We start from the raw sequence: 16,996 nt of genomic DNA on the forward strand, positions 1-16,996 counted from the left end.
GGCTTCAACAATGTCAGATGTTTTCAAAAATACAAATTAACAGTTTAAAATTTTTGCCAACATGACAGTTGAAAAGAATATTTGATTGTTGCCTTAATTTTTATTTTATTATTAGGAAAATTGAGCATATCTTAGTAAGTTTTTTGGCCAAATTATATTTTGTATGAATTATTTGTTCATATTTTCCCCATTTTTTTGTTGTTTATCCATATGACACTTTGATATCTTCATTGGAACCTGCAATAGAAATCTTCCCCTGATAGGTCTAAAACTATATTTCCTTTTCCTCTCCCCTCTAGTGCCATTCTTCCAGTTGATCAAATATAAAACCTTGGAGTTACCCTTGCTTTACTTTTCTCTCTTATTGTAATTTTAATCCATCAGTAAATTGTGTTGGGCTGTATCTTTGAAAATAATACAGAAATTCACCATTCTTGTTAGCTCTATTGCTACTACCACCTGTCACAATTTGTCTTCTTGTTTTAATATTTATGTAGACTGTTTTCTACACAGTAGCCAGAGAAATTCTCTCAAAATATGTCCATTAATTTCAAGATTGTGTTTAGAGTTATATCCTGTCTCCCTCAAAATAAAACCCAACCTCCTTACCATGGCCTGTGTAAGCCCTGTATGATTTGGTCCCTATTGGTACCTCTGACCTCGTCTCTTGCATCTGTCATTCTTACTCTGTCCCAGCCATCCTTGCTTTTATATGGCTTCTTGAAAATCCTAAGTACACTCCCATCTTGATGTTTTGCAGTGTTGTTCCCATCTGCCTAGAATGCTCCAACTGCATGGATCTCTCTCCAACTGTTTTTTTTTTTTAAACAACATTTTTTCAATGTTTCTAATATGGGTAATGTGGTAGGCTGTGGTATTATTAGTACTAGAATAAAAGGTTTATGTTGCATGCCCTTAATGTACTTTAAATCTGCTATAAATGCAAATATGTGAACCAAATAGAGGGAAAGGGAAAGTATGAGTAGGTAATAGCAGTTGCCATTCTCATAGTGATGATGTGGTAGCACTTACTTTGCAGACTGTCCAATGATTATCAAATTTAGCTTAGTAAAAGTCTTGAAAACCAAGATCTGAGTCATTTATTTTATGGTATTTAAAATAACACCCTATCAATTACTTGTATCCAGTAACATAAAAATGTATATATAGACATGTCCACATATATTGTTATAAATTATTATTTGACTTCTGAAATTTTCATTATAAAAATTATTGAAGTTCTCTAAGTTCTTTGTTTTAGATGAAGAAAATTCTTGTAACATCTACCTGGCTTTTATGTGATCAGTTTTTTTGAAAGTTAAAATGAAAGTGTCAGTTGCTCAGTTCAGTTCAGTTCAGTTGCTCAGTCATGTCTAAATCTTGGTGACCTCATAGACTATAGCCCATTAGGCTCCTCTCTCCGTGCAATTCTCCAGACAAGAATACTGTAGTGGGGTAGCCATTCCGTTCTCCAGGGTATCTTCCCAACCCAGGGATCGAACCTGGGCCTCCTGCATTGCAGGCAGATTCTTTACTGTCTGAGCCACCGAGGGAGCCCAGTGCTTCTTTTGCCTACTATCAAAACCAGTGTTTTAAGTTGAGAGATACTGTGAGTAAGCTTTTATTCTCAGGAAAATTCACATTTGGGAAGACACATTTTCTATTAATTCTGGATGAAGGAAGTTCAGTTTTCTTTTTCGATAAGATTTTTATTCATGTTTTAACTTCATACTGAGAAATGAACAGATTGTTAGGTTATAATTAAGTAAATTTTCACAATGTAAACACATCCATGTATTCAAAAAATAGAGCATTACTGTTACTCCACAAACCAACATTCCAGTCATCAGTCTCTGAAAAAGTCATCCTCACTGTCTTAACTATTAACAAATTGTTTTTTTTTAATTTGGAATAATTGTAAAAATCAGTAATTCTTTCAGTTAATATGATCTAATATATTTTATAATCTCATATATTTTTTAATTTTAAACAAGGGAAGAACTAATAGTGGAAATACTTTCTGTATATTTATGTGAAACTACATGGTACGTTTCTATTAAATCATCCTACCTGTTCTTATTCTTAGAATCCAGACCATTGTCAGTTCCTGTGAAAGCTGTGTTAAATATAACTGAAGGCTGTAGAAGTCCTGAAGAAAGAATGAAAGAGTTTATTGGAGTAGTATGGAATGCAGTTAAGAGTCTAACACTGCAGGTAAAATGAAAGTTAGAAATACCATGGTTTAATTTCTCGATTGCTTTTTTCTTTTTAATTTTCAGTGCTTTTAAGATCAATAAAAATTTTCTCACTGGTGACACTCATGTCTACAACCTCACTTTCACAATTTAAATGAAAACTATTGGTGCTCTTTGCAGATTAATAATAAAATGATGTGAAACACATATGCTCTTCCTGATAAGTTACAAAATTATGCAAATATTGAAATGTTATTTGAATTTTAAAAATTCATTTTTTGTTTCTTTTAAGCATTATTTGAAATATTTTAAATGGTCAATATACCAATAGCATACTTATTTTAGTACTGAAATAAAAGCTTAAATTGAATTAAAAGGATTACCTAATTATTTTTTTCCTACCTAATTTCATATTAAATATGAAAATATTAATTATAACTATTGTTACTAAATTTTCTTCTCACTTTAAAATACATAATTTAATCTACTGAATTACACATCTTCCAGATCATGTTTTAACTGATGAAAATACAAAATTAAATGCTTATCTCCATTTAATAGGAACTGGGTAAGGGTACCACAACCTTTTTTAAGTTTTCATAAAGACTCTTTTGTCTTGAAATAAGATATGACAGACTGATAACAGAGGCATCTTTATAGAATTTTATGTGTACCAGATAGTAATATCTAAGTATTGGGACCTTCCACTTCTGTTCAAGATGTCGACAATTGTAGAAGAGAATTGCTCCCACCTTACGAACAAGAAAGAGCAAGGTAGATGATCTGCAAAATTATACCAGGATGCTTCACCCACATAAACTGCAAGATAATACGTATGTGCTGTTCTTAGCTGCTAGGTTTGTGGTAATTTGTTATGCTGTGTAGAAAAGTGATCCAAATATCTATGCCTAGCTATAATACAATCTGATAAGTATAATGAAAACTGTTAAAAATCACTTTTTAGAAATAACATTTAAAAACATCTCCAATTCCCTGAATATGATTAACTCACACGGTGACCCTAAATAGCATGGGTTTGAATAATACAGGTCCATTTATACATGAATTTTTTTTTTTTTTTGATACTTCAGTACGTTGTGATCTGTGGTTGGTTAAACCCATGGGTTCAGAACAGTGAATACAAAGGGTAGACTGTAAAGTTGTTTATTGATTTTCTGCTGCGAGGGGTCAGTGCTATTCTAGGGTATACTGTATTTAAAGTACTGTTTAATACAACAGCTGGTAACCTGGGTTTTGGCAATCTTTTACAGGCTCTCTTTTTTGAGCATGATGCTTATATAAAATTATGAGAAGAGGGGGAAAGAGAAAGTATGTTTTGTTATTCTTTTGTTGTTGTTTTAACTCTCAGCTTGCAGGAAACATGTCTTTGTCCACAGGTATCAGCTGTGTCCTACAACCTCTGCCAGTATGAGGCCTTATGTTGTTAATATTATCCTAGTAACTCCTTTTGTTGACTGACTTCTTTTCCTCTCTAGTGGTTCCTTTGATGCATTGATGGCATCAGATGAGACAGGAAGGTGAGACTCCATGAATGCAGGAAATATTTAGTGCCTTTACATTGACTTCCCTGGTGACTCAGATGGTAAAGCGTCTGCCTACAATGCAGGATACTGGGGTTCAATGCCTGGGTTGCGAAAGAAGTGGCACCCCACTCCAGTACCCTTGCCTGGAAAATCCCATGGACAGAGGAGCCTGGTGGGCTACAGTCCATGGGGTCGCAAAGAGTCGGACACGACTGAGTGACTTCACTTCACTTACGTTGATTGAGATTGATTATAGAAGCAGAAAATAGACAGTACTCCTAAGATGTTGCTGAATATTTATAGTCAATGTTACTTTCTTTAGTCTATAGTAAAAGGCTGTATCCTTATGTTCTCTTCCATTGTATATAACCCAGTCCTTGTATAAACATTTAACCATGGCACATGATAGAGCAAGCTAGATTAGGTGTGATTTTGCTTCTGATGACTATATTTTTTCACTTGACTATATGCAGCTTTTCTTACGATAAAATCTTTAATCTCAGGGGAGATACGTTGCTGATGGGAATGAGGGTGACACCTGGGCAATTGTATCTCAGTTTTATTTTTTTTTTTTTTTTCTTTTTTCAGTTTTATTCTTTTTCTGAAGTTGGTCAACCTCAATCTGTATTCTTAGCTTACTCTGGTCTGTGGTGACAAGAAAATAAAGTTTTCTTTATTTCTTCTGTTTCTGTATAATGCCTTACTAACCATTCTGTGCTCCTCTAATTTTACTGATTGATTTAACACATTATTTCTACTATTTAAATGACCAGTAAAATATATGCATTCTTTTCTCTGATGAGTAATGCCCATCATCTTGTTATGTGTTATTGGTAATCTTCTGAAGAGTAATCTGTGGTTTATTTTGTTGTTCAGTTGCTCAGGTGTATATAGCTCTTCGTGACTCCATGGACTACAGCATGCCAGGCTTCCCTTCTTTCACTGTCCCTTGGAGTTTGCTCAGACTCCTGTCCATTGAGTCAGTGATGCCATCCACCACTGCATCCTCTGTCTTGCCCTCCTCCTCTTGCCTTTAATCTTTCCCATTAGGCTCTTTTCCAATGAGTCGGCTCTTTGCGCCAGGTGGCCAAAGTATTGGGACTTCAGCTTCAGCATCAGTCCTTCCAATGAACATTCAGGGTTAAGTTCTTTAGGATTGACTAGTTTGATCTTCTTACTGTCTAAGGGACTGTCAAGAGTCTTTAGCACCAGAATTCGAAAGCATCAGTTTTTCGGTATTCAGTCTTCTTTATGGTCCAAATCTCACATCTGTACATGACTACTGGGAAAAAACATAGCTTTGACTACTATAGACCTTTGTTAGCAAATTGATGTCTCTGCTTTTTAATATGCTGTCTAGGTTTGTCATAGCTTTTCTTCTAAGGAGTAAGCGTCATTTAATTTTGTGTCTGCAGTCATCGTTGATTGATTTTGGAGCCCAAGAAAATAAAATCTGTCACTGTTTCCACTTTTTCTATTTGCCCTGAAGTAATGGGACCAGATGCTGTAGTCTTAGTTTTTTGACTGTTGAGTTTTAGGCAAGTTTTTTTACTCTCCTCTTTCACCTTCATCAAAAGGCTGTTAAGATCCTCTTCACTATCTGCTCTTAGGTGGTGTCACCTGCATATCTGAGGGTGTTGATACTTCTCCCAGCAACCTTGATTCCAGCCTGGCATTCACATGATGCACTCTGAATATAAGTTAAATAAGCAGGGTGGCAGTATATAGGCTTGACATACTCCCTTCCTAATTTTTGAATGAGTCTGTTGTTCCATGACTGGTTCTAACTGTTGCTTCTTGGCCTGCATATAGGTTTCTCAGAAGACAGATAAGGTGGTCTGTTACTGCCATCTCTTTAAGAATTTTCCACAGTTTATTGTGTGGTAGTCAGTAAATATGAATACTGAAGTGATTCGTAAGTTAAGATGAGTAACTAACTTGAGCACACATATTTCTACTATAATTATTTTATAAATAACAATGAACTTATCTATTTATAGTTCCATCTGAGGTTCTAAATTATAGTATGACACAATACTTCATGTAAAAAAGGAATAATCATAATATTATTAGATCTCTTTCTAGCATTTTAACTTACATATCATGTTTTTCTTTAGCACCATACCTTAAGTCATTTGTACTCAGGAGTTAGTTGTATTTTGATTTCATTAAACTGGGACTAAAAGCTGTGGTTGGAAAGGTATGTTTTCTTAGTTTCTTTTCTGAGACTCAGTGTTTAATAGGTTTTCATGGCCATCTCTTAATATTTTTCTTCATTAAAAAATTTTTTTTTAATAATGAAAGTATAAGAACACACTGATAGGAGACTTGGAAAATACAGAACAAGATTACATACAGTTCCACTATATATTACAATTGTTTTAGTAGATAAATTAAGACTTTGTTTGAAATTTCAATATCATACTGTCAAAAATTAATAGGATGAATATTCAGAGAAGTAGAAGGATATAGTAGACCTGAAAAGCTCTGTGATACAATTCAAAATAATTAAGATTTATATAATTTTAACACCATAGTAAGACATAAATTCTATTCAACTTCGCATAGACTGTAAATTAGGAGACACTGGAAACATATCCAGGGACATAAAACAAGGTGCAAAAATTTCGTAGTCTAAAGGTTTTTAAATTGCACAGAGTCTAGTCTGTTATCGCTATCAGATTATGTTAGAAATCAATACAAATATATTTTAAAATAACCCATGTATTTTCTAGTGCAATTTAACTTTTACTGAGAGATTTTTGACTTAGCCATCGAAACCCTCAATAAAGTTAGACTGAAAAAAACACATAGGGTGATTGCAGAGAAGTTCAGTTCAGTTCAGTTGCTCAGTCATGTCCAACTCTTTGCGAACCCATGAACTGCAGCGCGCCAGGCCTCCCTGTACATCAGCAGCTCCCAGAGTCCGCCCAAACCCATGTCCATCGAGTTGGTAATGCCATCCAACCATCTCATCCTTTGTCGTCCCCTTCTCCTCTTGCCCTCAGTCTTTCCCAGCATCAGGGTCTTTTCCAATGAGTCAGCTCTTCCCATCAGGTGGACAAAGTATTGGAGTTTCAGCTTCAACATCAGTCCTTCCAAAGAACACCCAGGAGTGATCTCCGTTAGGATGGACTGGTTGGATCTCCATGCAGTCCAAGGGACTCTCAAGAGTCTTCTCCAACACCACAGTTCAAAAGCATCAATTCTTTGGCACTCAGCTATCTTTTTAGTCCAACTCTCACATCCATACATGACCACTGGAAAAACCATAGCTTTGACTAGACGGACCTCTGTTGGCAAAGTAATGTCTCTGCTTTTTAATGTTGTCTAGGTTTGTCATAACTTTCCTTCCATGGAGTAAGTGTCTTTTAATTTCATGACTGCAGTCACCATCTGCAGTGATTTTGGAGCCCCGAAAATAAAGTCAGCCACTGTTTCCACTGTTTCCCCGTATTTTTCCCATGAAGTGATGGGACCAGACGCCATGATCTTAGTTTTCTGAATGTTGAGCTTTAAGCCAACTTTTTCACTCTTCTCTTTCACTTTCATCAAGAGGCTCTTTAGTTCTTCTTCACTTTCTGCCATAAGGGTGGTGTCATCTGAATATCTGAGGTTATTGATATTTCTCCCGGTAATCTTGGTTCCAGCTTATTCTTCCTCCAGCCCAGCGATTCTCATAATATACTCTGCATAGAGGTTAAATAAGCAGGGTGACAATATAGAGCCTTGATGTATTCCTTTTCCTATTTGGAACCAGTCTGTTGTTCCATGTCCAGTTCTAACTGTTGCTTCCTGACCTGCATACAGGTTTCTCAAGAGGCAGGTCAGGTGGTCTGGTATTCCCATCTCTTTCAGAATTTTCCACAGTTTGTGGTTATCCACACAGTCAAAAGCTTTGGCATAGTCAATAAAGCAGAAATAGATGTTTTACTAGAACTCTCTTGCTTTTTCGATGATCCAGTGGATATTGGCAATTTGATCTCTAGTTCCTCTGCCTTTTCTAAAACCAGCTTGAACATTGGAAGTTCACGGTTCACGTGTTGCTGAAGCCTGGCTTGGAGAATTTTAAGCATTACTTTACTAGCGTGTGAGATGAGTGCAACTGTGCAGTAGTTTGAGTAGAGAAGAAAGATACAGTATTAAGTAAAGTACAGATTTTATTAAAATTTCATAAAATTTTGGGCTGGTGTCCATTTTATTTGTTTTCATACCTTATTCAAAACTCCATATTGTGTTTAATTGCATCAAGCAAATTCAGCTGCATGCAACAAATTCTGGCAAATTCTCTTTTCATTTCTATTATGACATATTTTCTAATTCTCCTTGTTATGGCTTCTTAGGTACACCCATCATTTAAAATTGGACACTTAATTTCCAAAAACATGGGATTTTGTTTAAAGTATCTTTAATATTAATTTCTCATTTTGATACTAATTTCTCTTAACTTTTGATGTCTATCCTAATACAAAAAATTGGTTCCATTTTGACTCTTACCTACAACTTTCTCTTCCTGACAACATAACTCCTTTCTTTTTTTGCTCAGTTTTCCTTCTCTATTCTAGTGAAAATGGTTTGATACCAAAATAAGCTTATATAGTAATCATTTCATATGTATGAAATATACATATGCAATATGTTTGTATGTAAATAAAAGTTAATGTAGTGGGACTGTAGCAGGTTTCTTTTTAAAATTAGTTACTTTGTACCTTTTTCAGAAATGGCACTAGAGTTGATAAAGAGGTGTAATATGATTTGAGGATTGGCTCCAAGGCCCTACTGCTCTTTAATATGTCCTCCTTTACTTTTTGAGAGAAAAAGTGCATAGTTACAAAAAGTACATACATAGTTTCTGATAAACGTTGTATTTCTAAAAATCTCCTGTTGCATATAATTATTTATTTAGCATTCAGAGGCATGTTAACATTTTAGTACCCCAATATAAACTTGTTTTTTTTTTTTTAAAAACAGCTAGTTAAAAAAAAAAACAAGCAGCTAGTTGCCTAGTAATACATTATGGAATGTTCTCTTTCCCTCCATTTATTATTCTTTCATTCATTATCACATTCAGCACTCAATTTTATTATATATTATGGTAGATACTGAGTAGACAAAAGAAATATAGTAGTTCTCTTGGTCTAGCAGGAAAAAGACAAATATCCGTTGTATTGAAGCATCTTGCGGGGAGTGTCTCTTAGATCCCTTATGAAACTCTTGCCATCCGAAAGAGATATGGAGTTATCAGGGTAAATGTCATGTATTGAAAGGATATCTAGGGCATGCTCTGCCAGGTTTGTGATGAATTTGGATACTATCTCAGATTAATATTTATTGATTTTTGGAATTCGATGGCATAATAGCATTCTCCATATTATAATAGTGATAAAAATGTATCGCTGTTTGAAGTTTAATTTGGTCCTAAATATTATTTCATGATGATGTCAGTAGTTGTATTAAAAAAGCCTTATTCTCTTTTATCCATTCCACTAGATAGAAAACTGGTGGCTTCTCTGGTGGTTCAGATAGTAATGAATCTGCCTGCAATGCAGGAGACCCAGGTTCATCCCTTGGTTGTGAAGATCCCCTGGAGAAGGGAATGGTAACCCAGTCCAGTATTCGTGCCTAGAGAATTCCGTGGACAGGGGAGCCTGGCACGCTATGGTTTATGGGTTCACAAAGAGTAGGTCATGTCTAGCGATTCAGGTACTACAGAAAGGTGGTCTAGTTTAGTGTATCCTTTTTTGATCCCATTTTGAGAAGTCATTGTAGTGGGGGCTAAGAAAGATAGTATTAGGGTTTCTTGATTATTTGATGGCTCTAAGAAAATCTTCCAGTTAAAATTCCAACTGTAAGAAATCTTTATAATATTTGTAAGCCATTAAGTAGATACATGGACATGAATTTGGGTGAGTTTTGGGAGATGGTGAGGGACAGGGAGGCCTGGTGTGTTGCAGTCCGTGGGGTCGAAAAGCGTCATCCAAGACTGGGCGAGTGAATGATAAAAAGTAGATACATGCATGCTCCATAATGTAAGATATTCTGGAAAACATACTCCTCTTCCCAGGATGAAGTTACAGGAACTGGATTTATTTTGCAATTTGAAACAACCAAAAAGAAATGGACAAATTATATTGAACAGTGGTTTCAAAACACCAGGCAGTAAGAAAAGTTAGACAGCAAACCCTGAGAGACTTAAGGTAAAAATCACCAGGAACCAGTGACTTATGCATTTGGGGAATAAAAAGAGGGAGTCTAATTGGTGTTCCAGGTTCTGCTTTGGGTAGATAGCGATGCGATTATATGATAGGAGCAGCATCCTTTCAGGGTTAGTGGCAAATTGAGAGTTTGACTTTACATATTTATTTGAAATGTGTATGAGATATCATTATCTCTTATTTTGAATATTCATAATTGAGTTTAAAGAAGAGGTGCACCATATAAATATAATTTTAGAAATCATCTACAGATGGTTAAAACTAGGAAAATTCAAAAAAGTGTGTGAAGTTGAAAGAGCAGTGGGTCAAGTGAATACCATTTCTAAAGTAGTCAGTAGAAGAGAAAGTCTCCTTGAAGAAAACCCTAAATGAAAGATCAGAAATGTTGGAGGAAAGGTCAGAGAGTTCAAGGAGCCATTGTCAACAGTATCAGATTCTTAATGTTAGCTATGGGCTTCACTTTGCATATTTGCAGTATGAAATTGTTGCAGGAAGGGGGACCCCTTCCAGGGCCCGAAACTGGGCTCTTGTCTAACACTCGGAAATGAATTGTCCGAGGAGACACATGCTGACAAAGCAAGAGATTTTATTGGGAAAGGGCACCCGGGTGGAGAGCAGGAGGGTAAGGGAACCCAGGAGAACTGCTCTGCCGCGTGGCTCGCAGTCTTGGGTTTTATGGTGATGGGATTCGTTTCCGGGTGGTCTTTGGCCAATCATTCTAATTCAGAGTCTTTGCTGGTGGCGCACGCATCGCTCAGCCAAGGTGGATGCTAGCAAGAGGGATTCTGGGAAGTGGACGGACAGGTAGTGTTTCCTTTCGATCTTTCCCGAACTCTTCCGGCTGGTGGTGGCTTATTAGTTCTGTATTCCTTATCAGGATCTCCTGCCATAAAACAACTCATGCAAATGGTTACTATGGTGCCTGGCCAGGGTGGGCGGTTTCAGTCAGTGTGCTTCCCCTAACAAAATGGTTAAATTAAGTAATGTTTAAGGTATGCACTATTCTTATGTTCTTATATGATTCTCTTAGTTCTTTGGCTTGTTTTGTAATGATGCAGTGCCTTCATTAGCTTTACAAACAATGAACTTAATCTGGTATGTCATTCTGGATTAGTTACAAGTAAAGATACTGATGATTCTCTTTTTTTCTTTCTTGTGTTGTTTTTGATTTTGGCTAAATACACGTATAATATTTACCTTCTTAACCATGTTTAAGTGTACAGTTTAGTCTGATCTTCCTTCTTGACTAAGCTTTTTGTGTGTAAATTAACATTTAATTAAAGGAGTACTAAATGATTTACGTTTGTATAGATTATTTTGAAAATGATCAAGGCACCTTTCTTACCTCACTCCTAGTCCCAGTCTTGTCTTATACATACCATATACTTAGATATTTTCAACTGCTTGTATATTATGAAAAACTTCAGAATAAAACTAGATTCTGATTCAGTTATCAATATATAGGCCTTAAAACTGAGTTTTTAAAAGAGTTGTGTCCACTCTCCAAGATGTTTTATGAGCCAAATATAAAAAAGAAAACCCTGAAGTTGTCATCAGATTAAACAAAACACCATAACTTAAAGTCATCAAAGGATTATTCTTTTAATGAAAGTTTGAACAAGTAAATGTGCTTGGAATCAGATTTTCTGGAAAGTTGATTTTGGAGCCAAAGTTGGTATTTGCTAAGTTCATGTACTTTATTATTTTAGAAAGATGTACGTTGCATTAAGACATCAACAGTATTTGTGATAACCTATTTATTTTTCAGTGGGAAAAAGAATTTCATACTTCATTATAATTGGGTTGTTTTATAGTACTAAATGTAGTCTTGAGCAGTTTTTAAAATGAACTTGGATTGGAGGGCCTTTTCACCATAGATTAGCATAAACTCATTGTTTTTTGTAGTTTTCCTCTGTTCACTCATCAGCAAAGTTTCTGTCTGTTATGTTTTTGTTCCAGAACGACATAATTAGCAATGGCATGCGGCTGACAAAATAGAAGTACTCTGGCCTACGAGTCACTAATAAAGGAGAACATTACCCTGGTTTCTGCCAAAATCAGTCTACTTGGCTTTTACATTGAAGGTTGTGTTGCTGTCCTATGGCATTTCCTGGGTGTTTTGCCTAGTTTCTGACAATGAACAGCATAGTGTCATGGACACTTTATTTTCCGTTTGAAAGATCCTGAGCTCCTTCTTTTGCTAATAATCTTTTATTCCTGTTAGGAGACAACTTCCCACATTCTGGGAGAGTTTTGGTATGAGTGTCAAAGTCAGATAAGCTAGAACAATTGAATTTTTTTCTCTCAGAAAGTTATATATGTATAACAAGAGATGTAGTAATCATGTCACTTGATACATCTAATGTTCTCAAGTCCAGTGAACTTCCTGGCTTATCTGCAGGATTAAGTAAGAGTAGATATTAGACATATCAGTTGTCAGTCACATTAATGTTAAAAGTAATCAATTAAATTTAATGCTTAAAATTTTGCGTAGAAGGCTATAGGTTTATTTATAGACATTGAGAAAGTGACATCAGGTACGTGAGTTTGTTAGAAAGAGGAAGTCCTTATTACAGTCTAGGAATTTTTTTCTTGTCTTCCCTTGACAGGTATTTTTGAGAAAAGTGTGGAGATTTATAACATTTCACTGTGGAAAAGAAGATAACCAAGGTGTACTTTTGAGGTCTTTAGCTAATGTCCTGAACTGTGTGTATTTAAATTTGTACTAAATAGGAGGATATTCCAAATATGTTCATAATGTATTGTGAATTTATAGAATAGGAAATGGTTTGGGCAATAGTTTATTTATGTTGCATAGTACAAATATAATACTACTTATTTTGGTGGCCTTTATATGCATAAATAGCTAAAAATACTGTGAGCGTCTTTTACAAATCCTTGAGAATTAATATATAGATCTGACATATAGTAGATATTTAGTGTATGTTCATTGACTTTATTTAGCAAACATTTTGGTGACAGTTAATATGTTAACCTTTATTTCAAAGCTGATTTCCCCCCATTTACAGATGGGGAAGCTGAAATCATGAAAAGATTAAATAGCTTGTCAAAGGTTCCACAGCTAGAGTTGAACCCATCTGGCTGACAACTCAGTTTTATTAATCACTCTACTAGGTGTCTGTGAAATGAAATGATGAAGAACATGCATTAAACAACTTTTAATTAACATCATTATCTGGTGCTAATAAAAATAATTGTGTTCCTTTCTTTAACAATTATTTAGTACCTCTTTTATACTAGGTACAGTACTGTGTACTGAGACTGTTAGCATGAACAGAATAGGCACAGTATCTGACATTATAGATTGTATGCTCTAGTGAAAATTATGTAAGGCTATTACTATTTAAAAATCCTCCTGTTTCAAGTTTCTTAAGTGCTGGAACTATGTCTTTTCTCTGTAGTCCTGACTTCGAGCTCAGTTAATAGTGACTGTTAAAGAAGGCATGAGTAAAAGAAAGAAAAAGTGAATGAAAATACAAAGTGCATTGTTTCTTCGTTCTTATTTTTTATTTGAAAATGTGTCCTGAGGAGTAAATACATTCATACAGAGAACATTTTATTCCATATAAATTTTTAAAATACAATTATCACTAGATTTTCAAGTTTTGAAGAAAAGAAAACATTTGGAAAATAGCATTATCTTAAAGGGCAGAAAATACGGTATAACATTGTAAAGCATTTATATAAAGTTAGTGGTATATGATGGACAGTTTGCTAATTAAAATGCTTATTATGTTAATACATAAATGAAGCCTGTCTTAGTTTCTTCTTTTTAACTGAGTTGTGATAACAGTTGTAGAGTGCACAAATTAGAAAAATCAGAGGTTGCCAAACTATACTTACAGAGGATGGGGGGTACACAATGGCATATATCTTTTTAAGCAGTACTTGAAATTTCAGGAAAAAACAGAACTTGGAACTTGAGAAAAATTGCATGATAATCATTTCAGTTATTGAAATAATACCAAATAATTTCTACTTTAGTGGTTTATCCTCAGGATATGATACTTAGCTATGTAACCCTTGACCTAATAGGAATCAAAATAGAGGTGGTTCTACTTCAAGAATTTGTAATAATCCCTTCGCTTTAACACATGAATGTGTTCAATATTGGCAAAAGAACATGTTGCTACCAAAACTGAAATAAGATCCTTGAAACAGAAAGGATGTTGCCATGGAAAAATGAAGTAACACTCAGTGCAGCTGTGATGCATTAATGAATAGGATATTTTTTTAAAAGATCATTTGTGTTTGGTGTGGCTCAGAGGGTCCCAACCAGATGGTTTCCATGAACATGATCTGACCCCCGGTTTGAGGACTTCTTACTGGCAGATTACTTCATTTTCTTTCCCTTGGATTGTCAGATCCTTACATTAATGCAAAATTTACTGCTGCAGATTTATATTCACTTACATAAATCATTCAACATTTTACATTAAAACCAAAATTTTAGACATACAGTTTAACAGTTATTTTAAAAGTGTAAAAAGATTTATGTGTTAGCTTTAGTATATATAATTGATGTAACATTATTACAGGTTTGAGCACTTTGGATTATATGTTTTAGTTCTTATCATTAAAAAGATCCCTGCAACATACATCATTTTTTGGAAATTTTATTTTTTAATGTTGTTATGTGTATCAGGTTAATATACTGTTGATTTTGTTCGTATTGCTCAGGTTGTTTTGATTTGATTAATTTATTTCTGAATTAGCACAATGTAAATTTGTTTCTCAAGACATCTATGTGTAAATTTGTACACAGTGACATATTAAACTAATTACCTCACATTGTTGACAGCTTTTGTCAACATAGCTTCAGTATCTAAAATAAAATGTTAAATACTGACCCATCATTATTTGAGCTTATAACCATAGTTAATATAGGAGAATATGCTGTCAGTGCGCCACTCTAACTTGTGCGGTTTAGCATCACTAATGAATTATGTTGTACATTTGAAACAAAATGTAACATATTTGAGACAGTATGCACTTCTATTTCAGAAGTTAGAAATGTTGTGATCTTAAGTCAGTGAAGAACTACTTAATATACACATTTTTAAATCATCTAACCTACAAGATTAAATTCTAGAACTAAAAATTTTCATACTGGTATTAACCAATGTACTTACTTTTGTAAATTTTTACTTATGTTTTTCTTCACTGAATTCATTGGTTTATCCATGCACAGAAATACTGAAGGAAAAATGAGTAAGTGCACATGTAAGACTGGCAAATTATTTATCATATCAAGGAATTCCAGACCTGTTACATACCATGCTCTCACTAAGGAATATGTTAACCCCAAGAGTACATATATGACTGTAGTCTTAGTTATCTTTTGTAAAATATGGTTTCTTTGTTATTTTAACTTGCTAGACTATCTAAACATTTATCAAGCAAACAAATTTTGGTTTTTATTAGATAATAAATTCAGGTAATAGCTTTGTATGCCAGTTATTTTATAAAAAATTAGCAGGTTATATTTTGTATTTTATTAAAAATAATTCAAGTATGCTAGGCAGTTTGGGCAATTTACTAGCCAGGTACAGAGTATTACCTTGTAATAGAGTCAGCTTAGACTAATAGGCTTTAACTTAAACATAGCTTTTGAATTAAGTACTCATGATGTATTCAGTTTTTTTTTTTTGGTCTTGCTTAGTCTTACTTTAACTCTGTTATGGGCTGGCAACCTAAGTAAGTACACTTGGGATAAGGAAGCATAAATATTTCACATGAAATCACAATTTAGGTAATAAATCAACATATGATAAAAGTAAGGACTAGCGCTCTGATTTTTAAGTCTCCTGAATTTTCTTCTATACTATATGTTACTAATGTATTTTCCTTTAATGTTTATCTAGAGATAGAATCTGAGCATTTTAAGTATTTTTTCTTAAATTTCTGTCTGTAAAATAAAAGACAAAGGGACAAATTCACATAGAAGTAGACTTTTGTGGGTTTTTTATCTTTTAAAGTAAGAGCAATAAAATGCTAGTCAACTCTAAGGCCTTAGCTGGTGTTAACAAAATGTAATGAACTGCATAAAAAGGAGGATTTTCTCACTTTTTTTTGCCAGTACATTTTCTAACTCAATCATGTTTTTGGAAAGAACTGTGGAAAAGCAGCTATGTTTTCATTTCATGTCGCTGTGCTCTTTTGATCAAATTTATAGCAAGAAACAATACCTTTTCCAGTGTTTGTTGTATTCTTTAGTAAAATAAACTCATAAAGACATAAGTATGGGACATTTTCTTTTTTGGGCTTGCCTGTGTATTCTGTTAAAGATATTAGGTGATTGAGATTTGTTTATTCTCAAATTTAATCTGATCCAAATATTTTGATTCTGTTTTTCTTTTCTAGCTTGAAATACAGTCTTGTTGTGTGTTTATTCCAAATGATAGTTTGCCTTCTCCTAGTACAATTGTATCTGGTGACATTGCTGGAACAGTAAGAAGTTGGTACCATGGACAAACCAGCATGCCAGGAACGCTTGTCCTCTGTTTGCCTCAAATAAAGATTGTTAGTGCTGGCCACAAGTATATGGACCCTCTCCAGGAGATTCCGTTTGTCATCCCACGACCCATCCTTGAAGAAGGTACATTTTTATGTTAAAGTCTCCCTATGGTTATTATACTTTATACTGATATTTTTAGTTTTAACCGTTGTTTTTTTTTTTTTTTTTTTAATTATGCCAGTGCATCTCTAAATCAGTCTTCTCATTGAAAGAACTTAATGGAAGTGAACTAAGTGATATACAAAGTAGTTCTAAAAAGACAGATGTACAAAGTAAATGAACTAAGTGATGTTGTTTATTCATAGCCACACCTTTTATTATATATAGATGAAGACAACATACATATATATATATAGACAGAGACTATCTGCCAAAGATTATATGGCATACGGTAAAATCACTGAAATGCTAAGCACAGATAAAATTAACTTGAGAAGAAAGTCGATTTCGGATGTTTGCATTAAGCTGAACTAAGAATTATAAGTAGGTTGATTTTAATTTAAG

General features: G+C 34.3%; 1 protein-coding gene across 3 annotated transcripts in view; it reads left to right on the forward strand.

Moving 5' to 3' along the window:
- VPS13B (vacuolar protein sorting 13 homolog B) overlaps positions 1 to 16,996 on the forward strand; it is a 763,389-nt gene that overhangs the window by 335,758 nt on the left and 410,635 nt on the right. For 2 of the 3 annotated variants that reach the window (XM_065903113.1, XM_065903112.1), the window contains exons 22-23: positions 2,087 to 2,214; positions 16,339 to 16,573. In XM_065903113.1, coding sequence (XP_065759185.1) covers positions 2,087 to 2,214; positions 16,339 to 16,573 — 363 coding nt within the window. Of the gene's footprint in view, positions 1 to 2,086; positions 2,215 to 11,913; positions 11,982 to 16,338; positions 16,574 to 16,996 lie in introns of those variants that run through there. The other variant, XM_065903114.1, reaches the window with a different exon arrangement.

Source organism: Muntiacus reevesi, chromosome 12 (genome assembly GCF_963930625.1).
Source record: "Muntiacus reevesi chromosome 12, mMunRee1.1, whole genome shotgun sequence".
Classification (NCBI taxonomy): domain Eukaryota; kingdom Metazoa; phylum Chordata; class Mammalia; order Artiodactyla; family Cervidae; genus Muntiacus; species Muntiacus reevesi.